The sequence below is a fragment of the Elgaria multicarinata genome, chromosome 2 (genome assembly GCF_023053635.1).
Source record: "Elgaria multicarinata webbii isolate HBS135686 ecotype San Diego chromosome 2, rElgMul1.1.pri, whole genome shotgun sequence".
NCBI lineage: Eukaryota > Metazoa > Chordata > Lepidosauria > Squamata > Anguidae > Elgaria > Elgaria multicarinata.
This window is the reverse complement of record NC_086172.1, coordinates 169,195,310-169,222,818: the sequence shown is the minus strand read 5'-3', so window position 1 is coordinate 169,222,818 and position 27,509 is coordinate 169,195,310. Positions and strand designations below refer to the sequence as shown.

The window sequence follows — 27,509 nt, the reverse complement described above, 5'->3', positions numbered from 1 at the left end:
GTGTTTGGGGGTGACTCCACTGACTCCGTCATCTCTTTCTGTTTGTATCAGGGGTGCAGAACCTCCAGGCCGAGGGCCAAAGCAGGCCCTCTTGTGGGCCCAATCTGGCTCTTCCAGGTACTCCAGAGAGCCGTGCCCCTCCCCCCAAGCACTGGGGGCTTGCTAGTTTCCTTTTTGTTTGTGCATTTCCCCACCCCAGTCCAAATGGTTGAAACGCCTCTTCTAAGGCTTAGCTACTGGCGGTAAGAGCTTTAAGCTACAAGACGCTGGTATTTTGACCCTGCTCCTGGAACGTGGCCTTGGAGACCTTCTCCAAAATGGATTCCAGCCCACGAACTGGAAGAGGTCCTGCACCCCCGGTTTAAATGTGTGTGATTGCATGTTGTGTTTTTAAATTAAACATCTATACAAGGTGAGTTTTGGAAGAATAAAAAAGCCCCCCCCCCAGCCCATTAAATTTCAGTGGCACGTTGAGTTGCCTCTGGATTCCTTCCAAAAACTGCAGCTTGTTTCGGTAAGCTTAAAAAAAAAGAGTTGTTTTCTTTTGATTATGACGAAATGCTGTATTTCTGTGATGACATTACGATTGAACGAATGTAAATCCTCGAGAGAGAATGCCTATTTGCTTGGAGAGAATCATGTAGTATCAGTTCCCAGGCCACTGGTGACAATAAAACCTAATTAAGCTGCAATTCACAGGGTCGCTTTTATGCAGGTCAAAAGTCTCTGCACAAGTATGAACTGGTTTTTTTTTTAAAAAAAAGAGGGGGCGGGGGAAGATTCAGCATGTTTCCAGATGGTGAGGTGATATTGGTGGGCTTCCACTCACCCTGAAAGTTTTTCAGGACATATTGTGGAAACATGTTCACAAAATCATTGCAGGGTGAGGCGGGGAAAACCAACTTGCAATGATTTCAGTCTGGGGAAATTTTGTCTGGTAGATCAGCTCTGAAACTATTCCACACGATACATGCAGGCAAAACGAGGTACGTCATGGGTTGTGTGCTCAGTAAGAAACTGTAGCCAACCACAACTCTTGAGTGTATTAACATGTTCTGCACATCACACTACATTTTAAGGTATACACCTAAAACTGTAATGTATGAATGGCCCTGAATCATCCTTAAATAAGTTAAAGGATCATTTTCTCTGAATGTTTACAGAATTTTTTTAAATTTAAATGTACAAGTGCAAGATGCTACTGATACTTTTCTTTTTTTTTCATTTTGGTAAATTAATGCTAGTTTTGTTTTCTTTCTGGAATCCAGCAAATGCATACATGACTTTGCAGCTGTAAAAAATACATTAACTACCTGTTTCACTTTCTCATGTGCCCCTTGCTGAATTGTGCCTAATAATCTGCTGCTGTTATGCTGCTGAAACTATTTTCTGCTGTTCAAAAAAGAAAAATGTTCACAGGATCATCCATTCCATCTGCATGAGACACAAATGCAAGCTGATCTGTATGAGAGTTCAGCTGAAATTCAACTTTGTATAATTCAAAACTGTTTAATTGACTTTTCGACTTTTCGTTCTTCCCCCTTTCATTTCCACATCCTCTTTTGAATTCTGTATAATTTTAAGATCCATTCTTTCTCCCCCCAATCCGTAGACAGCGGGACGTCTCCCCCTGCCCTACATGTCTTTTGGATTATTCTTTTTTAAATGGTAATTTATTTCGTTTGGTTGATAGGCAATTTATCTGTAAATTTTTGTTCCCAAGTGATGTTGTGGATGTCTTTCAAAACAAAATAAATGGTTATTTTATATAATTTTATCACAAATTTGCTATAATAAATCATTCTTTTTGTTTTCCACAAGACAGTTTATATATAAAAATAATTTACGGAGTTCTTTCTGTTCCAGTGTCACTAAATTGAAGCAAATGCTGGGGAGGGGGGGGCATGAATGTGGAAAATGGCAGTCTTCTGAAGGCAGCCAAACTGGGTAAAATGTAAACTGGTCAGGGGGATCCATGTTGCGACTGATGACCCATGCAGGGTTGCTGAACTTCTTTGTGCTCGAAGACAAGGAATTCCAGAGCAATCTGGTTGGGGGATGGCTCTGGACAAGCTTTCATTGCCCCCCCCCCCCCCAGTCTTCCGCTAGCTGGCCTGGCTCAACGTGCAACAAACTGGACCATCTAGAGGAATTTCAGTGCTTTTGAATTTGTGCAAATTGCAGGCACAATGTGCACAAATTTGCATAAATAGTGCAACGCAAGACCACAATTTGCAACTTCTGCACATTTTAGCTCTAATCTGAGCAATTTGTGGCCGTATCTTGTGCAAATCTTTATTTGTGCACATTACGGCTGAGACACCCCCCCGCAAAAAATATGTAAAGTCCCCGGCATTCGTCAAAACACATAGCCCAGTACTCAAATGCCAGCCCAATCGGGCGCACCATGGAAGTCTGCCCCCCCCCAAAGGGCCAGATTTCCCCAGGACAGACATCCTTATTGAGGGCCAAATTCCATTTCAGAGATGGCCTCTTGTACTGGGTGGGTGTCAATGACAAAAGTAGGGTGGGGGTTGCAAAAGGAGCCGGGCCAAAAGACCGGCATTTTTAAGCTTAAAGCTCTTACCACCGGTAATTAAACCTTAAGAGCATCTTAACCTTTTACAATGATAGGAAAAACATGCAAAAGCTGGCAGATAACCAAATGATTGGCAGTCGGAGGAAAGGGTGGGGCCAGTGGAGGGGGCGTGGCCCCTGGCAAATACTGGAGGACTTAATTAGGGCTCCCAGATGATATTGATATGGCCCACAGCCTGAGGTTAGTGAACACGACCAAAAATGATGCCACCAACGGACAGGAGGGAGGGAGGGAGCAGCCTTGGGGAAACCCCAAAGTTTGCAGAAGTATATATTAAAAAATGCTCAGTGGCCCCAGAATGGTATCTACCTGCTGGAGGGAGGGGAAATGGAATATCCCCAGAAAGGGCATGGCTCGGTGGAACCCTGAGCAAGAGCCCTCCGCACTGCAACGTTTCGTTGCAGGACTCAATTGTTGACCTCTTACCTTAACAATTGTATCCTCCTCTATGGTTTCCTGTGGTCTGACCTCTATGCAGTGCTGCCTTTGCTCTTACCACAGTCACCCCTCCTCAAAGCCCTGCACCGGCTTCCTGTCCTCTTCCAGATCCAGCAGCGACTTGAGATCTGTTGGGAGGACCACGTGGGGTAGAGAGCTGACCTTTGCAATACAGAGAGCAGGTGATAACCAACCCCCCACCCCACCCCCGTGTGCAAGGTGTGGCATGGCTGACGCCTGGCAGTGTCTTATCTTCATTCCACAGTTCACCGTGGTGAGCATTTTTCCGCAGGCCTTCAAAAACATGCCAAATCCGTTTGACCGGAGACAATGGCAGGGCAAAAGATATATACGTGTGCGGCGCCTTCAGATCCCTTGAAAGCTATCCGCTCCCTCCAGGTGTAGCGTGTGTCACAGATTGCTGCCACCAGACAATGGCTTTAGTTTCGGGCTCTTAATTATATCTACCGAGGGTGAGATTCTGATCTTAAAGGGGAAGTTCAGCCGGTTGGACACGTAGGAGGAAAAAAGCAAACGACACTTGTGGCTGAGTGCCCTGAAACCAACCCCCCCCCCCCCACAGCAGTTTCTGAGGGTTAACTGCAGCCCTGATCACGACCGGGAGGACAGAAAAACTTCAGCTGCAGCTAAAGCTTCCAAGATGGTGAGCGATTTTGTATTCTTTGACCCAGCCATAGATGCCTTTGAAGTGCACTGGTGAAGTCACTTTGCTGTCTTGTGATTTCTTAGATTGGGAAGGCTTCTATGGCCACAGCTCACTAGCAGAGCATCTGCTTCCCACGCAAAAAGTCCTGGGTTCAATCCTCAAGGCGAAAGGGGGGGGGGTCTTGGGTAGCAGGTGTTGGGAAAGACAATACCGGCCGAGATTAGGGCTGTGCGATGTTTCCCGCCCCAAGGTTCAATCCCGACATCTCCAGGTAGGACTGGAAAAATTCTTGCCTGAATCCCTGGAGAGCTGCTGGCAGTCTGTTTCGACATGACTGGGCTAGAAGATCCAATTGTCTGACCCAGTATAAGCTGGCTTCTGATGTTCCTGAATCCTAGACTAGTGTCAACAAGGGAAACTCTGGGCAAGGTCTGGAAGCAGCCGTGGGCTGCACACAGGGCCCAGATTGTGCACCCCTGGACTAGATAGACCAGTGATGTGATTTGGTACATGGCTGTTTCATATGAAGTAGTTAGAGCCCTTAAGAGCAATGGTAGCTCTTTCGGAGGACAATGCTTTGGAAGTCCCATCTACACTCCTGCCCCACAGCCATCAACCGGTCGAGAAGGATTGTCTAAGCAGCCAATGGCGATTGTAGCTGAAAAGACCTGGGGGGGCCCAAGGTTGGGGAAGTGATTGGAGTTAAAGAGTGGTGGGCATGGCTGGATTTCACCTCCACTCTTTCAGTGCATGATTCTTCTTGAGGTCTTGACCCCCCATTCAGATGGGGATGGGGAAATCCCTTCCCTGGGGGCCGGCCCTACCATGGGGCAGGGTGAATTCACCTGCTTCAGGCCACGCCATTAGGGGAGCATACATGGAATTGGTGTCTAAATGGTGCAGTGGGACATTTTAAAGTGTTGTTCCTGGCAGGACGGGCTTTGGGCCTTGCAGCAAAGTGTCTTGGGTAGCATTGACGCTCTCTGCATTTCAGACCCCATCAGAATATCCATCAGGAATATCTGTGGACCACTCAATGGTTCTTTATACATCAGCCATCGCTGGCCTGATCTCCTCCACATGTGTTGGACACCAACTCCCATTATTGGCCATGATGTCTGGGGCTGATAGGAGTTATTGTCCAGAACATCTGGAGGACACCAAGTTGAGGAAGGTTATTATTACAAGGAGTGACTAAAATTTCGATAAACAATGCACATGGTCTTCTGTGTTAGGTATGCAGGCTGAAGGCCGATGATTCTTTCTTTGGGAAAGAAGCATTTGGTGTGTTGATAACATGTCTATAGCTAATGTGTATGCAGCCCAGAGAGTTTTTGGAGCACACCCCTCCAGCTGGCTGTCATGTAGTGCACTGACTTTGAAGCAGCTGTGATTTGCTGGGGATTGAAACAGTTCAAAAGCAATTCCTTTGATCACTGGTAACTGATAGATATTCAGTGTCTGAGGACTCCAATGTGGTGGCCATGGGCACCAATGCGCCCATCCAGGGACTGCACTGTGTTCATCCGTGGACACCTCTCTCATTTATTATTTATTTTATTACATTTATATACCGCCCCACAGCCGAAGCTCTCTGGGCGGTTCACAACAATGCTCAATGTCAACCATGCTCCCTGCCCCTAATGATTTTTTATTTTATTTTTTCAGATTGTTCATTCCCCCCTTCAAATCTGGGGAGCTAGCATGCTACAAGGAGAAGCACTGGTCTCCAGCGCCACCTTTATTTCCAAGAATGCCTCTTCCCCCACATGGCATTCTTGGCCAAATTACTTGCCTCTGGGCCTCATTAGTTTATGCAGAAAACTAGATTCAAAAGAAGCAGTTTGCATTTTGGAGCTGAGACCCTCACCTCTGCCTTGCACTTGCTATTTCTTGGGTCTGTTCCTTTTCTTTTAGACACAATAGTTTGCCCTCTAGGACAGAGGTGTTTTGTGACCAGCCATGCTCGCTGTCATGTGCCTGCCCATTCCCTCTGGCATTCCCACATGTGGCAAACTGATACGAGACACTCGCATCACTGAGATTTATTTTTATTGAGGAAATCTCATGGTAAAAGGCTTAATGGTTACACACTCCAAAAACACACTTAAAGTTGAATGATGGTCAGAATGCTTTAGGGTCCATTCCTGATACAATCTTTCAGGCAATCACATGGGGGGGGGGAATGGGCATGTGTACGGCACTCACAATGGCAGCCATTTTGAAAATGGTCAGCTGCCCCCCTCCCTGGAGCCATTTTGCACCCATGACACTCTCTCAAAATTCCATGAGGCCAGATGGCCACTTCTCAGGGATGCTATCACTGCAAGATTCCTGTGTTGCGTAGGGGGTTGGACTAGAAGACCTCAAAGTCCCTTCCTATTCTATGATTCAATGGCTGAGTTCCTCTATGAGAAAATCAGTAATAGACTAAAAGGGGGGACGCAGCTGAAAAGGAGTGTTTCTGTGCTGTAGAGTGTATTCCTAATTCACGGTGATAAACATATGTCCAGTGGAATGGTTTATACATGCTACACAGGCTGGTATGAATAGGTTTTCCTAAAGAAAGTTTGAAAACGAATGGCCTATGGCATTTGCTGTGAGCACTGGAACAGTTCATTCTCTTTCTTTCACTTCCTTTCTGTTTTTTTTTAGATCATGAAAAGGACCTTTACAAAACCACGGATGTTAAAGGGGATCTTCTCTCTGAAATTTCACCCGTATGAGCAAAAAGGCATTCAAGTAGTAAGTACTGGAATAAAACCACGTTACAGGAAATAGGTGGCAATTCTTTGTTTTCTTTTTTTAGTTTAAAATGTTTCTAGACTGCCTTCCATAACAAAAATTTGCATAACAAAAATTGATGCAATAATAAAAATAACAGCAAACATTAAAAAATGAACAAACACCAGCATAAGACAAAAATGGAAACACAGTGGCACCTATAATCCAGTCTGATAAAATATAGTCAGGAGAAAGCCAAAGTAAAATAATAAGTTTTCAGGGCCTTCCTAAAAGCCTACAATGATGGGGCCTGACAGACCTCCAATGGCATCTCATTCCTGTAACAATATAAAAGAAGTACTGGATTCAGCCTGAGTGGGACGTAAATTCCAGCAATGTGGGGCCACTGCAGAAAAGGCTTTGTCTTGTATATGCGCCTACCTCGCTGTCTACCTAATGGCCTCTCTTGCTGATTTTAAGGTGTGGGCAGGCTGATATGGGTGAAAGCGGTCCCTCAAGTAATTTGGCCCCAAACCATTAAGGCTTTAAAGGTTGAAACCAGCACATTAAATTGGGCTTGGAAATGTACCAGTAACCAGTGCAGCTGGCACACTATACACAGTTGTATGATCTGACTGCCTCAATCCCACCAACGCTCAGGCAGCCGCATTCTCCACCAGCTGACATTTCTGGACCATCTTCAAAGGCAGCCCCATGTACAGTACATTACAGTAGTCCAGCCTAGACGTCACTGGCGCTTGGATAATCGAGGCAAGGCCCGGCCTCTCCAAGTAGAGGTGCAGCTGGCAGACCAGTCTGAACTCTAAATCAGGGGGGCATAACCTTTTCAGCCTTGAAGGCTGCATGCAGTGCCAGGTGAGAGGTCAGGAGCATATGTACCCCACAGACATACACAGTCCTCTCCCCACCATCCCAGTGATCCCGCTTCAGGGTTGTTGAGAGAAAGGAAGACTAAAACCATTATTTGCCAGTTGGCATTAGGAGCATGTAAGCAGTGATATTTGCTGTCCTGGTACTGCTGTTGGCAGAGCGATTAGAACAGCTCAGTAAATTCCTGGTGTTGCTGTGATTTGAACCCAGGATCCTGTAACTCCTGCTCTTAAGTACTATGCCACCTCAGCTCCCAGGGCTCTGTTAATGTCAAGAGGGCATTGACAAATTAAAGTGTGAATCCTTCCCTTCATTGGTACTAGATAGGGTCTTCCTAGACGAGGCCTTAGCGCGCCTTCTGACCCGGCTTCCCTGCTGTGCGTCCAGATGACGCACAGGGGAATCCGGAAACAGGCCGCGCTGAGGCCTGGTCTTACGCGCCATAAGCCAATGCGCTTATGGCACGCTTTTTCCCTAGCTCCGGCCTCAGGCCGGGGCTGGGGAAAGTGTGGAGACTTCCGCGGCTTTTTGTGGCTCCTCGCTTACTCGCGAGGAGCCACAAAAAGCTGCGGACCTGGCACAGCGCTCATAGGAGCGCTGTGCCCATCGGCGGGAGGGGGGCGAAGGATGGCAGGGTGGGTGGCAAGGGGGGAGGGCGGGTGACAGAGGGAGCGCTGCTCCCTCTGTCACCCGCCCTTCCCCCTTGCCACCCACCCTGCCATCCTTCGCCCCCCCCCCGTTAAAAACAAACACCTTACCTTCCCAGAGTCTTCGGGCCGCACCCGGCCCCTTTAACAACAAGAAAAAAAATGGCGGACGCCGCAGGGACCCGCCGTTCCTGCGCGTCGTGCGTCTGGAAGCCCGGGCAAGGCGCGCTAACGTTAGCACGCCTCGGCCCTGCCTCCCTGAATCAGATTTAGGATTTTGGTGTTTTTTATCAGCACGAGAAGTATTTTTTTTGCAAATACACGCAGTAAGCTGGCAAAACCACGATCATCTTACTTTCCTTTTCTTCTTTTTTCTTTGCAAGTCAAAAAAGCAGTAAATTGAATGGAGTCCCATTTTAGTTCTCAAGCTCAAAACCAGTTTCATTTATTATTAAGAGAGAAACTCCTCAAAACCATCTGCTTCGATCGTCTAGCAGGTGGATTTGACTTCCTCTTTATATTTTCATCACAGTAGAGTTGCAATATAGTAATAATACAGTAACTACAAAAAGGCAGGGAGGCTGTTTTCTGTTGAGATCAAATGGCAAAGCTGAGATTGTGTAATTTCCAGAATTGGTATCTAATTTTTCTTCTTTTCCTCTTTCCTCCTGATTCCTTTGTTGTTGTTTTTTGCATCATTTCTCATACATTGCAAACCTGTGTAGACAGACTATGTTCCCCCTTCAAATCTCTGTACAGCACATAGAACATTTTATGTGAGGAGGAGGAGGAAGAGGAAGAAGATGATAGAATAGTAGAGTTGGAAGGGGCCTATAAGGCCATCAAGTCCAACCCCCTGCTGAATGCAGGAATCCACCTTAAAGCATCGCTGACAGATGGCTGCCCAGCTGCCTCTTGAAGGCCTCTAGTGTGGGAGAGCCCACAACCTCCCTAGGTAACTGGTTCCATTGTTGTACTGCTCTAACAGTCAGGAAGTTTTTCCTGATGTCCAGCTGGAATCTGGCTTCCTGTAACTTGAGCCCATTGTTCTATGTCCTGCACTCTGGGAGGATTGAGAAGAGATCCTAGCCCTCCTCTGTGTGACAACCTTTCAAAGACTTGAAGAGTGCTATCATGTCTCTCCTCCATCTTTTTGTGAACTGCCCAGGGAACTTTGGCTATTGGGCAGTATAAAAATGCAATAAATAAATAAATCTTCTCTTCTCAAGGCTAAATATGTCCAGTTCTTTCAGTCTTTCCTCATAGGGCTTTGTTTCCAGACCCCTGACCAACCTCATTGCCCATCTCTGAACCCCCTCCATCTTGTCTGCATCCTTCTTGAAGTGTGGTGCCCAAAACTGGACACAGTACTCACGATGAGGCCTAACCAGTGCCAAATACAAGGGAACCAGTACCTCGCATGATTTGGAAGCTATACTTCTATCAATGCAGCCCAAAATAGCATTTGCTTTTTTTGCAGCCACATCACACTGTTGGCTCATATTCAACTTGTGATCTACAACAATTCCAAGATCCTTCTTGTTTGTAGCATTGCTGAGTATCCCCCATCTTGTAACTCTGCATTTGGTTTCCTTTTCTTAGGTGTAGAACTTGGCATTTATCCCTGTTAAATTTCATTCTATTGTTTTCAGCCCAGAGCTCCAGCCTACCAAGATCACTTTGAAGTTTATTTCTGTCTTCCAGGGTATTAGCTATCCCACTCAATTTTGTGTCATCTGCAAACTTGACAAGCATTCCCTGCACCTCCTCATCCAAGTCATTCATAAAAATGCTCGTTACCTAGCCCCAATTTGAGAAGGTTCCATTGATAAGCACTCTTTCAGTCCGATTCTGTAGCCAACTATCCACCTAATAGTTGTTCCATCTAGCCCACTTTTAGCTAGTTTGCTGATCAGAATGTCATTGTGAGAAATAAAATAACTTTTTTTGTGAGCCTATTGGTTAGTATCAAATCAAGGATAGCCGATCCTCTAGTTCCTTCTTCCACTTTCTGTAGGCGAAAGTTATCAGCCAAACATGTCAAGAATTTCTTGGAAGGGCCACTTTTGGCAGAATTTGTCTTCCAACAGATATCAGGGTAATTGAAGTTCCCCCATCACTACTACAGTGATCAAGTAATAATACCTATTACTGTTTGCCGATGCCCACAGTTTTGTACAGTGGTGCAATTACTTTGAATTTAATGGTCTTACCTAGGTGGGTGGGTGGCTCCTTACATGCTAATGTGTATTACAGCCTTCCCAATCTGGTACGTGCCAGATGTTTAGGGGTACAACTCCCAGCATTCCTGACCATTGGCCATGCTGGCTGGGGCTGATGGGAGTTGAAGTCTAAAACAACAAGAGGGCACCAGGTTGGGCAAGTCTGGTGTATTACTTCAAAATCTGGTAAGCTTCCTGCTCATTCCTGATGAGGCCCGCCTGGCACCAACACTGCTATCTTTTAATTTTATGTAAACAGCCCAGAAAGCTTTGGCTATGGGGCGGTATAAAAATGAAATAAATAAGATACATTTTATTGTGTCTATGGCACAAAGGCCATTGCAACCACAACAATAAAACAAGATGGCTCAATGACAGCCAAAATGCTTACAAACTCATAGGGAGAGAATTCATATACAAGAACCAAACTGAGAGAAAAGGCTGAGATTTATACTGTTGAAAAAAATGATACAGACCCTAGTAGCAATAATAACTTCTTATTATTGAAGGGCCTTCAATAAGAGAGGGCCTTCTCAGTGGTGGCCCCCCGACTGTGGAATGATCTCCCCGATGAGGCTCGCCTGGCGCCAACGTTGTTATCTTTTCGGCGCCAGGTCAAGACTTTTCTCTTCTCCCAGGCATTTTAACAGCATTTAACAACGTTAAGTTTGTTTTTAATGGACCCCAGAATTGTTGTTTTTAAATGGATACTGTTGTTTTTATACTGTTTTTTTTATGTTTTTGATGGTTTTTAAATTTTGTATACTTTTAATGTTTACCATTTTTAATTGTTGTAAACCGCCCAGAGAGCTTCGGCTGTGGGGCGGTATATAAATGTAAATAAATAAATAAATAAATAAATACAGAAAATTATAGCAGGGGGTCCCCTCTGCAATCTACACCTGATTTCTTTAGAAAAATTTTGGCGGATTTTTTGAGCTGCTGCAGCAGCAAACGTGGCAACCTTGCTTGTAATCGCTTTACTGTAATCTGCTAACAGATCACAGATAATATTAGCAGTGGGCCAAACCGCTCTTGCTCTCAGGAGATCTCCCAGAAAACGATTCCTAATACCTTTATACAAGGAGCAGCGTAAAAGGAATGAACTACATCTTCCACCTCCAATAAATAAATAAATAAATAAATAAATAAATAAATAAATAATAATCCAGCTGAGTGGAGCCCAGCACCTCTGCCCGAAAGTCCTGGCCAGTTGGTACCACTTTTGTACTCTTCCCAACTCTGTTCCGACAGACCTCACTTTATGCGAATTTTCTCCCCATTCCAGATGTTTGGACTGATTGCAGTTGCTGGACTTCTTGCTGTGATAATCACTCACCTCACGAATCCCTCTACTGTCATCTTTTCAAGGAACGAAGACATACCTCTCAGCACTTACCTGCATGACAATGACGACCAAACCATTGCAAAAGAAAGAATGGCCGAGATGGAGAGCAACCCGAGATGTCATGATCCGTGCACGTAAGCCAGCCCAATAGTTGGTTCCAAGTTTGCCTCCCGTGATCATTCTGTAATCTTTTCAAATTTAAGTTTGTGACTATGGCTGATTACTTCCTTTTTATGGTTTGAACTATGACGGTATCTGTTCATCTTCGGAACTTGATTAATGAATCAAGCATTTGCATAATGAATCAAGCATTTGGAATCTTGGCAAATGCTTGGCTCTGGTTCATCTTACGTCCAAGAATTTCCCCTCTAGGGGCACAATACAAATGGCCCCAGCGTCCTTCTTTATCATGGCTCCAAATTCTAAAAACCAACAAAATAGAACTATTCCTTTGTTCCTAGCTGGAATATTCTGGCAACCAGCCTGCTTTGAACACTCTTAATTTTTTCAAACTGAACAATTTGGGCCACCAGGACACCCAGTGAAGAGCACTGAGAGAGCCCCGAGAGGCAGATGCTGGGACAGGTGGTTGCCAAATTTTGCTTTTAAAATTGTAATACCTTGGTGGGGCGTGGAATGAGGAGTAGGATCAGCCTGATGGATTCTGGTAGAAGCAAGAGCTAATCACAAAAGTGTTCTTTTTTGTTTTTGTGGCTGGTGTCGACAGAAAACAAAGCTAAGTCTGTTTTTAAAAATTATTATTATTAGCTACTCTGCCTTTTTACTCACACAAAAAAAGTTATTTTATTTCGAAATAAAATCATCTGGCAACCAGACTGCAAATCTTGCCTTTTACTCAAACTATTTTGACAACCGGCCCAGAGTTGGTGTGCCGTCAGAAACTTTCTTAAGCGTTTCTCTGTTGAAACCAACCCCAGGAATGGAATGGTTGCCTTGTACAACTAGTGCTGGGCCGGAAATTTATTCCACATTTTTTCGATCCTTTTCAATCAATTTGTTAGAAAAGAAATGGCTTTCGGGGGGTGGGGGGATATCAAAAGAGGAGAAGTATATTTTGGAGAAATTTTCATGCATGTGTTCAGAATTATTATGCTTACTTTACTTATGAAGTGTCCAAGAAGTGTGTGTGAGTGTCCTGTCTTTCATTGTACTGTCATCTCTCTGCTGGCATCCCACCAGGCTTCCCACACTTCATTTAAAGTCCAGGGAAAGGGAAGACAATATAAGGTAACTGAAACATGTGGGGCTTTTTCAGATCAGGAAGTGTGGGCAGCCAAGGAGGCTGCAGAGTGATGGAGTGATGGGTCATGGAAGGAAAGAACACACACAGCTCCCTCAGCCATCTTGCTCAGAAACATGTCCAAAATGGTGGCAGCGCAAACCCAAAAACCCTTGGGAAGAAAGTAAGTAGTTGTGCTACAACTACTGCTTGTGGTGAGCCCGACTCCGAGAAACTGCGGGAGAATTTCTCTTCCTTTCTGCAGAAATTTGGTGAAATGGTCCTTCCAAAAGCTCTGCCCATAAATAGGGTGAGGGATTCTGAAAGGACATTTGTGCGCATGTAGAGTGACCCTATGAAAAGGAGGACAAGGGTCCTGCATCTTTAACAGTGGCATAGAAAAGGGAATTTCAGCAGGTGTCCTTTGTGTGCCTGCAGCACCTGGTGAAATTCCCTCCTCATCACAACAGTTAAAGCTGTGGGAGCCCTGCCCTCTTGACCAGATACAAAAAAGGGCAGGGCTCCTGCAGCTTTAACTGTTGTGATGAAGAGGGAACTTCACCAGGTGCTGCAGGCATACAAATGACGCCTGCTGAAATTCCCTTTGCTATGCAACTGATAAAGATACAGGAGCCCTGTCCCACTTTCCATAGGGTCACTCTGTGCAACTATTTTGAGTGCAAAGTATTCTGCTACCCTTGCCACTGCAGTTTTCAGCTTGTGGAAAGCCTCCCGTGGGACATGCCATACGGGCCAAACAGCAGTACTGCAAAGCCCTTATACCAAGCATGGATGGAGCTCTTAACTATGGCCCAGGAAAGCGTTCACATGGCATCTTACTATTGGACTCTGACGGGAAAAGATCTGGGTGTTAACGACACATCATCTAAGCAGGTGAGAGATAAGAGGATTGTTATTAAGTCGGCAGCTGGTTAGTAGGGAACTGCAAATCAGCAAACTCCAAGTTCAGCAGAATTCTCCCAATTCCATCTTGAAGATTGTTTTGACTCAAGTCGGTGTCAAATTACAAGGTCTTTCACCCCCCCCCCGCTTTTTGAATGCAAATCCATGTGTGTTTTTGTGTGTATTGTCCCAAGTGTTCACACCCTGCATTCTTCTCCCATTGATTCAACCACAGATTAAGTCTGTGTTCAGTCTGGACCTTGCAAACTGGGTAAATACTAATTTAAAATGAACTGAAACAACTTTCTCATGCATCCCTAGAGGGCAATGAGGACAACTGATGGCACCGGCTTCTGATTTGGGTTGTATAGTATTCAGATTCCCCACAAACAATTCCTGACATTCTGATTCGGAGTGTGATGTTTCTTGTTACCACGTGTGCCCTCCCTGTGGGAATTCAACTGGGGATAAGGTGTGTACTTGACAGTCATGTTGGACGAATCTGTCAGTTTCAAATAGCCCCCCCCCCCCCCGACTTGCCTCAGAGGCCCTAATTCGGCTCTGGGTGCTTCAGAGGGTGCCTGCCTTGCTTTGGCACTGAATTGGGTCACCTTGCGATATCCTGGGTGCCGGCTGCGTGGGAGCAAGGCTGACTGGGAGTCCATTAGACTCCCAATTCCCTGCTCCCCCCTTGTCCCCCCTTTTCCCCTCAACCCAGGGCTGTCACTGCCGGGATTAACCTGGAAACGCATCCTCCTCCTCAGAGCCAGGCCACAATTTAAAGTTTCCATGGGGGCTCTCTATTTTTAATATATCTATGGCCCCAACTATGGTGGTCATAAAGGGCCATTTTCCCTTTATGGTTGCCATAGTTTGTAGTGATAGATATGCTATCAACAGAGAGCCCACCAATAACTTTAAATCGCAGGCCTTTGCTCTCAGGAGGAGAACAAGTTGTGGCATCGGCGGGGAGGGTGAGGAGGGAGAGGACTCACCTGGACTCACATCCAGCCTTGTGCTGGCTTTCCCAGATGTGTGGGCGGGTCTGGGGAAGGGCCCAACATTGCCCCAAATTCATCTGAGTCACCCCTGAGGCTTCAATGCCGGTCTGCCTTGGCCTTGGGGCACCTCAGGCTGACCAGGTATTGCTCCGGATTTGGGCTGAGCCAGGCTGAATCGGCCGCCTTGTCTTGGATTCGGGTGTTTGTCCCGATGCGATGCACAGCCCTAGTTTCAAATTCTCCCAAGTTCTTTCCATTCCAAATATGAAGAAATTTCATAGAATCATAGAAAAGCAGAGTTGGAAGGGGCCTACAAGGCCTTCGAGTCCAACCCCCTGCTCAATGCAGGAATCCACCCTAAAGAATCCCCGACAGATGCTTGTCCAGCTGCCTCTTGAATGTCTCTAGTGTGGGAGAGCCCACAACCTCCCTAGGTAACTGATTCCATTGTCGTACTGCTCTAACAGTCAGGAAGTTTTTCCTGATGTCCAGCTGGAATCTGGCTTCCTTTAACTTGAGCCTGTTATTCCATGTCCTGCACTCTGGGAGGATCGAGAAGAGATCCTGGCCTTCCTCTGTGTGACAACCTTTTAAGTATTTGAAGAGTGCTATCCTGTCTCCCCTCAATCTTCTCTTCTCCAGGCTAAACATGCCCAGTTCTTTCAGTCTCTCTTCATAGGGCTTTGTTTCTAGACCTCTGATCATCCTCGTTGCCCTCCTCTGAACACGCTCCAGCTTGTCTGCGTCCTTCTTGAATTGTGGAGCCCAGAACTGGACGCAATACTCTAGATGAGGCCTAACCAGGGCCGAATAGAGAGGAACCAGTACCTCACGTGATTTGGAAGCTATACTTATGATGATGATGATGATGATGATGATTTATTTATTTATATAGCATGGTATGTACATTGTACATTAATAGAAGGTGTGTACAATGTACACACCTTCTATTAATGCAGCCCAAAATAGCATTGGCCTTTCTTGCAGCCATATCGCACTCTTGTGAATTTGTGAGTTTGGGGAAAGCTTTATCAAAAATGAACGGAAACAAAATTCTCAAACATCCCTCCTGCCACAAACTAGGCCACTCTGCTCTCTCCTGCCCTCTTGTGTTCAAAGCCTAGCCAGAAAGACCCCAAACACAACGTCCCCTGCAACAAAACAGACATTTCTACAAGCAGCCTCCTGAACACATAACTACATTATATGGCCCCCATGTTGACATCCACTAAGCCGAAACGTGGCTAAAGCCTCTTGCTCCTGACATAGTCACCCTCGCCCTCAAATCCATTTACTGGACCATGCTTCAGCTATTGTGTAAAGGATATGTAATTCAAAACAGACTAGTGATGATATTAACAGAGCTAAGGACCAGGGCCGACAGCAAGGTAAATATGGTCATGCAAGTAATTTGCAGCCAGATGGCTTGGTTTAGAACATGGGCAGAGTTATCCCATTCAGAATGTTGATATAGCCAACACATTTTGGAAAGGACTTTCCTTCCTCAGGGGCCGCTGCTGTCTGGTATGATACAAAATTCATACAATTTCTATACCACCCAACAGCTGAAGATCTCTGGGCGGTTCACAAAAAATAAATGATTTGCCTTTTGCAGGGTGAAGAGATTCTTAAGCAATTTGAAAGCCTGCTCTTGAAGAATGTCTCCATGTTTATTGCAACAAGTGTGCCATCTAAGGTTCAAAACTCAACTGATCTTCAGGTCCTGGAGGGAAAAGGTGATCATCTGTTTATGAAACACACACACACACACACACACACACACACACACACACACACACACAGAGCGAGAGAGAGAGAGAGAGAGAGAGAGAGAGAGAGAGAGAGAGAGAGAGGATAGGATACAATTTTTAATTATTATTTTTTTAATAATGGAAAGACACTCAGACAAACACAAAGGACACCTGGCTGGAACATGGGGGGTTGAGGGAAGAAAGACACACACTGAACAGGAACAAACAAACTAAAGTTTATATAATAAAGAGCAGAAGAAAATTAAATGCTAAAGAGAGAGAGACAGAGAGAGAACAAGGAAAGGTAAAGAATGAGAAGATCTAAGCAAAAATCCACCAAACACCTCCTAAAAATGCTATACCACCAACACACAGGTCAAACAGTCTTTCTCCTTCAACGTCTACCCCACAAGGACGAAAGATCTCTGCTGATCTCTCCCTCCTTAAGCCCTCCTCCACCATTGTGATTGGTGGTTGCTGGACACTTGAGCAGGATTGGGGGATACAGTGCTAGAGGCTTCAGGACAATTGGAAGGTCAAGCTGTCAATCACCCCAAAAAACTCCTCCCCCTCCCTTTTTTAAGTTCTTAAAAAAATTAATAGCAACAGAACTGCTGAACATATCTGTCTGAAAATTAACTCACATGACATACACAAGGCCATCTCTAAGTTCCCCAAGTTTCAAGTTTCTATGTTAAAAAATAACAAAGTTATAAGTATTGGAAAAAAACCAGTTTGGCCTAAAATGGTGTCCGAATCTCCGAATCGATTTGGATCGATCCGAACCGCTTCAGAGACCCTCTGAACCGCCTCAGATCAGTGATTTGGAGGTTCAAATCATGCAGATCCGCTTCGGATTCGGGATTATGATCCAAGGTGGTGCACATCCCTACTTCGCACCACAGATATCTATCTAAGGGCCTTTGGCAAATTTGAATTATTTCCATTTCTGGGGATTTCTAGTGAAGCAAATGCAGGTTTGTGTGTTCTTAAAGAACAATGCTAGAGGCAATTTTTTTAGTGGTAGAGACCAAAAAAGAAGTTTATTCTCAGAACAAAATGAAATATTAAAAGATACAGTAGAATAGGAGAGGAGAGAAAATTAATGGTCTCAAGGCATCTTACTGTCATTACAAAAATAACCGTCATGGAGATATCAGTTAGAACCAGGAAGCAAGACTGAGAATTGCTTTATAGGAAGGACCAAGAAACAGTGAGGGCTCATCTACACCAAGCAGGATATTCCACTATGAAAGTTGTAAGAAAGTGATATATGAAAGGCAGGAGCCATACTACTGCTTTATAGCATTATTGAAATGCACTGCTGGATCTACACTACTGCTTTATAGTGGTACTAAACTGCACTGACAACTGTTGGGGCCCATGACACATCTACACCAAGCAGGATATAACACTATGAAAGTGGTACAAAAGGGTTATATGGAATGTGTCAATAGGTGCCGACAGTTGTCAGTGCACTTCAATACCACTATAAAGCAGTAGTGTGGCTCCCGCCTCTTATATACCGCTTTCATAGTGGAATATCCTGCTTGGTGTAGATGAGCCCTTAGTGAAAAAGATACTAACAAGTCAAAGAAAAGAACACAGAACAAACGTGTCTCGAACTGATTCTCTGATTCTTTGCTGCACTCCTCCCTGATGACAGGCTGAATTGAGCACATGCTGTTGTTTGATTTTCTTTTCTTTTCCACAGGGGCTCATGTAAAAAGGATTAATTTTGGGCAGTTGACCCATGGTGTCCTGCACACCAAATTCTGGATTATAGACAAGAAACACATCTTTCTCGGAAGTGCCAATGTAGATTGGAGGGCCCTGACTCAGGTGAGAGATCTGAGGATATAAAACTGAAGTGGAAAGAAAGACTGTTCTAGCAACACATCAGAAGCTCATTCAATTTGTATCGAGAACACCAAGAACAAATCATATTAAGATTGCTGATTCTGTTTGGGGAGAATATTAAAGCTCAGAGTCCGTCGCTTGAGATGCAAATGAATTTGTGTTCAATTTCTATTTCTAAGAATGGAAGCTGCCTTATATTGAGTCAGACCATTGGTCACGGGACTGGAGCATCTCCCCTATGAGGGCAGGTTACAACAGTTGGGATTGTTTAACTTGGAAAAAAGGAGGCTAAGGGGAGACCTGATAGAGGCGTACAAAATTATTGACAGTGTTGAGAAAGTGGATAGGGAGACATTTTTCTCCCTCTCCCATAATAATAGAACCCAATGGGGTCATCCCATGAAGTTGATGGGTGGGAGATTCAGGACATATTAAAAGGAAGGACCTTCACACAGCACATAGTTAAACTATGGAATTCACTACCACAAGATGTGATGGCCACCAAATTGGATGGCCTTAAAAGGGAGTTGGATAAATTCCTGAAGGCTATCAATAGCCCTGATGGTTATGTGCTACCTCCAGTATCTGAGGCAGTAAGACTATACACCAGTTACTGGGGAACATGAGTGGGAGGGTGATGTTGCACCATGTCCTGCTTTGTTGATTCCTTGGCGATGGCTGGTTGGCCACTGTGTGAACAGAGTGCTGGACCCTTGGTCTGATCCAGCATGGCTCTTCTTATGTTCTTATATCCATTACAGTATTCTTAACACTGACTCTCCAGGGTTTCATGCAGGAGTTTTTCCAGTCCTACCTGGATACAGATCTTAGCTGGGACTTTCTGTGTACAAAGACTGAATGTTCTACCACTGAGCCACGGTGCTTCCCTTCCCCTGAGAGTAGCTATGCAAGTTGTTGTGCTACATTTCGGCCCTTCAATGACTGCCTGCCCCTTGGTGCCCACCATGCTGTTTTCCCTTCCTGATTTTTATTTTATTTCTTAATTTTAAAAAAAAACATTAAACCCTCTTTGTTTAATTTGGGAGGCCGCAAAATGAAGTGCCACCCTCCAGCGCCATCTTTATTTGGGTTCAATTTGTGTTTTGGAACTCAGAACCCACCTCTGCCTTGCATGTAGATTCTTGGGCAAGTTATTTTCCCTTTTTTGCCTCACCATTTTGCCTTCCGGGAAATGAGTGTTTTGTGTCCGGTCATGCCCACCGTGGCAACCATGTTATGAATAGGTAAGCCCCATCGTGGCAGCCATTTTGTGAGAGTGCCCATGACACTCTCACAAAATTCCAAATGTGCCCACCGACCCAAAAAGATTTTGGTGTAAGTGATAACACATGCTTGGTTTGGCCTGTTGCTCTCCAACTTTTTCTCTTTCTTCAGGTGAAAGAACTCGGGGTTTTGATCAACAATTGCAGTTGCTTAGCGAATGACCTTTGGAAAACTTTCAAAACATACTGGGATCTTGGAGAATCCAATGCCACCATCCCATCTCCATGGCCAAGCAATTATTCTACCAATATTAACAGGCACAGTCCCCTGGAAGTGCAGGTCAATGGAACCTCCACCGAAGCTTATTTTTCTGTGAGTAGACTTTACAACCCAATCCTAAGCAGGTTTGCTTAGCGATTAATCTTCCCAAGTTCAATGGCACTTAGTCTTAAGTACGTCTGTGTGGGATTGTGGCCCTGAACAGCAAATGATAATTTGAAACCATAAATAGAGTGACTCTATGGAAAGGAGGCTAGGGCTCCTGTATCTTTAACAATTGTACAGAAAAGGGAATTTCAGCAGGTGTCATTTGTATGCATGCGGCACCTGGTGAAATAAAAAAGGACAGGGCTCCTGCAGCTTTAACTGTTGTGATGAAGAGGGAATTTCACCAAGTGCTGCATGCATACAAATGACACCTGCTGAAATTTCCTTTTCAGTACAACTGTTAAAGATACAGGAGCCCTGTCCTCCTTTCCATATGGTCACCCTAGCATAGAATAAAACCTTTTGAGGCAGGAAACCTTTATTCTTACTGAATAAACGTGGGGATAAATATCTGATGCTGTAGTAATCAAGTTTCTCCTTTCTCTAGGCTTCTCCTTCTTCATTTTGTCCAGAGGGTCGCACCTTTGACCTTACAGCAGTTCTTGATGTTATCTATGATGCAGAAGAATTTGTATATGTCTCTATTATGGCATATTTCCCCACAAGCCGCTTCAGACACCCACAGAGGTATCAGGTCCTATCCTGCCTTTAATATTCATAGCTGAATATCAATTGAACTGTTTTCCACCCACTCCACAGCCTTTGAATTACATGGGCCTAATTCTTATTGAGATAGTAAAATTGTGTCAGGACTGTACCCCTTCCGAGTGTGGATGCAGGTTATTATTATTATTATTATTATTATTATTATTATTATTATTATTATTATTTATTTATATAGCACCATCAATGTACATGGTGCTGTACAGAGTAAAACAGTAAATAGCAAGACCCTGCCGCATAGGCTTACAATCTAATAAAATCATAGTAAAACAATAAGGAGGGGAAGAGAATGCAAACAGGTACAGGGTAGGGTAAGCAGGCACAGGGTAGGGTAAAACTAACAGTTTACAATGAATGAATGCTTCTTACAAATCATCATCATCATCATCATCCCTGCACACTGAAAACTAGCATGTCAGGCAGAATGTATGAGGGGAGCTTTTCGTCATGAAAGTGATATAGCACTAACCAGTATTCCATAGGTCCTATAAAACAGGGCCAGCTAAATGTCCTCTGGTGAGCCCCCACCCCCAAGTCAGTTGGGTCCTTGTGTGAGCCTACCTGGCAATGCCATGTCAGGCAGCACCAGTGCTCTGAATCAGTGCTGGATGCCTGGGAGCAACCATTTAAATTTCCTAGAATGCCTTGATGTAGTATTGCTCTGTGGCAGTGTGCAAAAATTCAGAGCGCTGATTCAGAGCGTTGAATAAATAAATAAATAAAGTAGTGCCCAGGGCATGAACATCTCACCATGTGGCCATGACTTTGAGGAAATTCTCAGAGGGTCTAGGATATTTCTTGGAGGTTTTCTGTGACTCATGCCAGCTCTCTAATGCTCACTCACTCACTCAGCAGCAGCAAACCCCCAGGGGAACTAGAGGACAATGCCCTTTATATATTTCTGCCAGAATCCCTGGTGTAGCATGATTACACTCAGTGAATGGTCTATAATAGGGTTGCCATAGGACAGAATACAAGATATTCTCAAAAGCCTGAAGAAACGTTTGATTATCCCCAATGTGTTTTGGAAAGGGCTTTCTTTACTTTTCAGTATTTTAAAATAAAGGAGGCACTGGAAACATTTTCTGTGACATATCTGGGGAAAGATTAGCAGCCCCTGAGGAAGGAAATTCATTCCCAAAATGTGTTGGGCATAAGAATGTTTTTTTCAGGCACCTGAGGGTATCTTCTCTTCTGTCTGGGGACATACGTGCCTTCCCCTCTTACTCTTTCCTAAAGGAGGGGTGGACCACATACAGCACCCCATGTGCCCCCTGTAGCCCCCAAAAGCTTGGGAAAAGAAAAATCAACCATGGCAAACCACTACAGAGGCTTACCAAGGACAAATTTAGCTTGAGTGGTTGTTGGGGCACTCTGCCATTTGCTTCCTTTTTTTGTCACCATAGCGTGTGTGTGTGTGTGTGTGTGTGTGTGTGTGTGTGTGTGTGTGTGTGTGTGTGTTGTGGCCTACAGGCAGATTTGGGGGTGGAATTGGCCCATGGACCACCTAGAGTTGCCCACCCCTGTTTTAAAGGCACATTATGCTACTACATTATGTTAAACATATCTCAGCCTCAGCAAAAAGGATAGAGAGATATTAATGCTTTTAAGTACAGGTCTATAGATAGCACCAGGGGACTGGCAAAATTATAGTAAGCTTTTCTACACTAGGCATTTATTGTGCACTTACCATGCCTACTCGCAGTTGTTTATGGGTTCTTTAGACTATGACATGACCCTCTAGTTTTCGTTTCTGTTTTTAAAGAGCACTTTCAGCGAGGTTTTTTTTAGAGCAGGGAAAATGTGGCATTATTTGTAAAAGCGAAAGAAAAATGCATTTTCCACTTGTGTATTTGCACTGTTCCATTATACCACAATGCCTCCTAAATGCCACCTAGAGGTTATGTAGTGGAGAAGCAGGAAAGGAAACACTCTTCATGCAGTGCTCGGATCTCAATTCTGTGACAAAATGGAAAGAAGATACAGCGAATTAACAGACTCGTGTAGAAAAACACACTGTCTCCTTCCAGTCATGCCACCCCCCTCTCTAATTCAGATGAATAAAGCAGAACCATCACTATGCGTACAAAGCTCCACACTGCTCATTTTACAACATTCTCCTTGCAGATACTGGCCACCTATTGACAATGCTCTGAGAAGTGTGGCACTCGGTCATAATATATGCGTACGGCTTTTGGTCAGCTGTTGGATCCATACTGATTCTTCCATGTTTCATTACTTGAAGTCACTGAGTGTCCTCAATGATCCTCGTTCCAACATCACAATAGAAGTGGTAAATCAAACATGCTTTGGGGCCGTGGATTTTCTTCAGATGTTCACATGTCACTTTCCTGCTATAGAGGAGAGTATGTAGCGTGTCCTTTGAGAGAGAGTTTATTTATTTATTTTATTTATTTACATTTATATACCGTCCCACAGCCGAAGCTCTCTGAGTTCAAAGCCTTTCCCTAGGCCCTACATCTTATTACCATGCATCTGATGAAGCAACAGTGTCAACAAAAGCTTAAGTCAAAATGAATTGGTAGTCTTTAAGGTGCCACAAGAGTCTTTAACGTGCTCTGTTGCTTTTGCTGCAACAGAGGCTAACATGACAGAGACTACGTATTTTAATGTATTTTAATGTATTTTTGTATTCAATTTTGTTCCCCGCTTCGATCCAGAGGGAGGGCAGGTAAGAAATAAATTATCATCATCATCATCATCATCATCATCATCATCATCATCATCATCATCATCATCATGAGATTATGAAATATTCAGCACTATTATTGCTTTCAGAAGTATATTTTCTTTGTTCGATACTGTAGTGGAAAAGTTCAGACCATTTTACAACACCATCAGTGTAGCTTAGCCTGTAAGGGCCAAAGTAAATGTTGGTTTCATCATGCATAGTGGAGTTTTATTTGCCTTTGTATAAGTGTGCACAGCTTGGATTTGGATTGGGACCATGGCATTCCATTAGGGGAAAGTTTAACCTTCCCATATTCATTTTTACCCTGAAATTCCATCCGTCATGGGCAGGGCTTAAAAAAAAGAAGGGGGGGGGAGCCTACATTGGAGGCTTTAGTCAATTGGCAGAGGGGAGGGAATTTCAGGATGAAAACAGGATGGAGGAAAGGTTTAACCCCCTACATCTTGAAGCACCACGGTGCTGATCTGAACTGGGATTGTGCATGCTTGCATGAAGGTAAATAAAACTACCACGCGTAGCTTCACTATACATGATTAGATGAACATTTACTTTGGCCCCAAAACTACTCTATTGTCATTTATATTCTATTATTTGGAAAGGCATACAATTTGTGGCCATAAAGTGTTTAGTTCCTGCTCATTCTAGCCATGTTTTATATTTACTTCCCACTAGAAAATCTTCATTGTTCCAGTTGGAAATCACACAAACATTCCTTTTGCGAGATTGAATCACAACAAATATATGGTAACCGACAAGGCAGCTTATATTGGTAAGCATTGTGCCATCGGCATGAGGCGTGTGCAGGGAGGCCCGGGTGTCCCATCCTCTATTTGAAGGTGTCTTGTATTTGAAGGATGGTCCAGTCCAATCCCAGTTTAAAGATCATGACCCATAAGAACTGTTGTCCACCAATACTTAGTACCTGAAGAGTGGTCTGAGCAGACAGGCTGGCACACAGGTCTTCCACAGTATGGTGAGATGCATCGTATTTCTATTTAAATTATAATAATTATTTCTAAATTACTAACCATACATCTAAATTACTACATTCAAACGATATAAGAACATAAGAAGAGCTATGCTGAATCAGGCCAAGGGTCCATCTAGTCCAGCACTCTGTTCACACAGTGACCAGCCAACTGTTGACCAGGGAACCTACAAGCAGAAAATGGTGCAAGAGCACCCCCCACCCATGTTTGTTTGTTTATTTATTTATTTATTTATTTATGTATGTATATATGTAAAACATTTATATCCCGCCCTATATCATTAAGATCTCAGAGCAGCGTACAGATAAAAATATACAGTATAAAACAATAAATATGCACAGTTAAAAACAAATTAAACCATGATCCAAGTTAAAACAATACATAAATTAAAAGCAGTAAAAGCAGTTAAAACAATGTGCCAGTGAGTTTAACCATCAAAGGCTTTGTTAAAAAGCCATGTTTTTACTTGGCGTCGAAATGCAATCAATGTTGGTGCCAATCGGGCCTCCAAGGGGAGGGCATTCCACAGTCGGGGTGCCGCCACAGAGAAAGCCTTGTCCCAACATAGTGTATATGTTGCATTGGTGGGATGCGGAGAAGGGCTCCTCCAACGGATCTAAGGTCTCGGGCAGGCATATATAAGGAGAGGCGCTCTCTCGAGTATCGAGGTCCCAAGGATATTGCATTTATATCCCGCCTTTTTTCCTCTAAGGAACACAAGGCAGTGTACATAATTCTCCTCCTCTCCATTTTTATCCTCACAACAACAATCTTGTGTGGTAGGTTGGGCTGAGAGAGAGTCTGTGACTGGCCCAAAGTCACCCAGTGGGTTTCCATGGCCAAGTGGGGACTAGAACCCGGATCTCCCGACTCCCAATCCAACACTTTAGCCACTACACCACACTGCTTCTCTAGTTGCTGTTCCCCAGCAACTAGTGTATACAGGCTTACTGTCTTTGATACTGGAGGTAGCACATAGCCATCAGGACTAGTAGCCAGTGATAGCCTTCTCCTCCAGGAATTATCCAAATTGGGGCCCATCACCATATCTTGCGGTAGTGAATTCCATAGTTTAACTATGCGCTGTATGAAAAAGTTACTCTCCTCAGGTTTGGTGATGCATTTCTTCTTTGGTAGTTCATCAGTAGCTACCCTACACTGGATTTCCTTGCCAACGCACCTGATGCCTTTCTGTAGGGCCCACCCAGCAGTGTTCCCTTATTCTCTGGGATCAACTGCTTGGGGGACACGGGGGTGGAGTGGGGGAGGCCTCCACAGGGATCCATAAAACTACCCAGCAAATATGAGGCCAGAGATGCCAGCCAAACGTCAAGCTATTTTAAACTTCAGGCATTTCCTGACAAGCAGTGGATGGGCAGGTCTCCCTGCGTCCTTTTTAAGACCCTGTAGTCTGGAAGTGTTCCTTTCTAGGCCTCGGTGCTCCTTCTATAGAACTGGGTCTGCATTAGCTTCTCCTGCTCCTGGCTTCTGCCTGTTAGAGATGCTTTGGGTCCTGCCTGTTTTCCTTGTTCTACTCTTTGGAATCACATGTGCTGCTTGGCTAGGTGTCTGGGAATAGACTGTGCAGATCATTTTCACTCTTGATGGTTGTTTTGAGAGAACGTTTTCCTCAAACATTTCCCTCAGGCTTTTCTTGTCAATGGATCCTGGCTGACCCAATCGATATCAGGGCTGGCCCAAGACATTTTGCTGCCTGAGGCAAAGGCAAGGTGGCATGGCGCCTCACACAATTCCACATGCAGAAGCAAACTGAGTGTTGAATTTTACTTCAGTGCTGGCAATGGGCAGCATACTCTCTTACACCTAGCGTTGGGGACGCAGAGCAGGCCAAGTGGTAGCACACAGCTCTGACCTCTAACATTGCTGCCTGAGGCGGCTGTCTCATTCTGCCTAATGGTAGGGCCAGCCCTGATCAATATCTTTTCCGCATAAACACACATATGGGTTTCTTCTCCCTCACTATTGATTCTACAGCTTTGGCCTCTGTAGGATGGTCATTTCAAGCAACTAAAGACAACTCTTTCACTTATTTGCCATCACGGGGAACATATTTGCCATGGGGGGCGGTTTGTCTTTTGAATGTGTGATGAGATCAATTACAATTCTAATCTTTTTATTCACACTCTGCATTTTCTGTCATCTCTAGGAACATCAAACTGGGCTGAAGAATATTTCACCATCACTGCAGGAGTGGGATTGATTGCCAAGCAGTCTTCAACCAATCCCCAAAAGAGGAATCCAATGATACAGGAACAACTGAGGTCTCTTTTTGAACGAGACTGGAATTCCAAATACTCAGTAAATATGGAGGAGCTGCCTGGGCAGAAGGACTGTGCTTGGGCAGATGCATATAAAACTTTAAAAGAGAACTAAATTATTTTGTTGCAGATAGAAATTCAGCTTATAAGCTTTCTGCATTACAGATTTAGACTCTCTGTCATGCATTTGCCTGATGATCAATGCTTCAGTTCAGCGTATACCAAACTTTGATTAAAGAGGTGCTGGTTCTCAAATTACTTTTTGCTTACATCTAACATTGTGTATTGGGGAGTGTCTAGGGTGACCATATGGAAAGGAGGACAGGGATCATGATTATTTAATAGCTGTGTAGTAAAGGAAATTTCAGCAGGTGTCATTTGTATGCATGCAGTACCTGGTGAAATTCCCTCTTCATCACAACTGTTAAAGCTGCAGGAGCCCTGCCCTCTTTTGTATCTGGTCAAGAGGACAGGGCTCCTGCAGTTTTAACTGTTGTAATTAAGATGGAATTTCATCAGGTGCTGCATCCATCCCAAAAAAACACCTGCTGAAATTCCCTTTTCTATACAGCTGTTAAAAGATACAGGAGCCATGTTCTCCTTTCCATATGGTCACCCTAGGATAGAAAACTTTTAAATGGGGACTTGTGAATTGGCTGCCTTTTTTTGGTAAGGCACTCTTGATCCTTGCCTATTCCCACCGCTATTTGTTCAGTGGTGTGCCTTTTAGTCTGTATCTTTAAAACTGTGATTTCAGGCAAACGCACGCAAAGCCCTAAGCCTCAAGGAGGAGTAAACTGAATATGTTACTTCTACTGCAGTGGAATTCTGCAAACATCCAATGGCTGTACAATTGCAGATAGCAGCGTAGAAATCAAAAGACAATGATTGGGACCTCACTAAACAATTGTTGCTTTTGCGAAATGCCACAAGGTGGCAATGTTTGAGAAAATGATGGCCTGC

General features: G+C 44.3%; 1 protein-coding gene across 1 annotated transcript; it reads left to right on the top strand.

Annotated features, from left to right (window-relative positions):
- The first annotated feature begins 5,518 nt into the window (after positions 1 to 5,518).
- Positions 5,519 to 26,675, top strand: PLD4 (phospholipase D family member 4). The gene is made up of 11 exons (XM_063118496.1): positions 5,519 to 5,605; positions 6,486 to 6,512; positions 11,477 to 11,670; positions 13,487 to 13,670; positions 16,296 to 16,416; positions 18,146 to 18,273; positions 19,687 to 19,887; positions 20,390 to 20,529; positions 22,693 to 22,858; positions 23,951 to 24,047; positions 26,435 to 26,675. Exons 1-11 carry the CDS (start codon positions 5,519 to 5,521, stop codon positions 26,659 to 26,661), a joined length of 1,572 nt encoding a protein of 523 aa, XP_062974566.1. The 3' UTR covers positions 26,662 to 26,675.
- Positions 26,676 to 27,509: the final 834 nt, after the last annotated feature.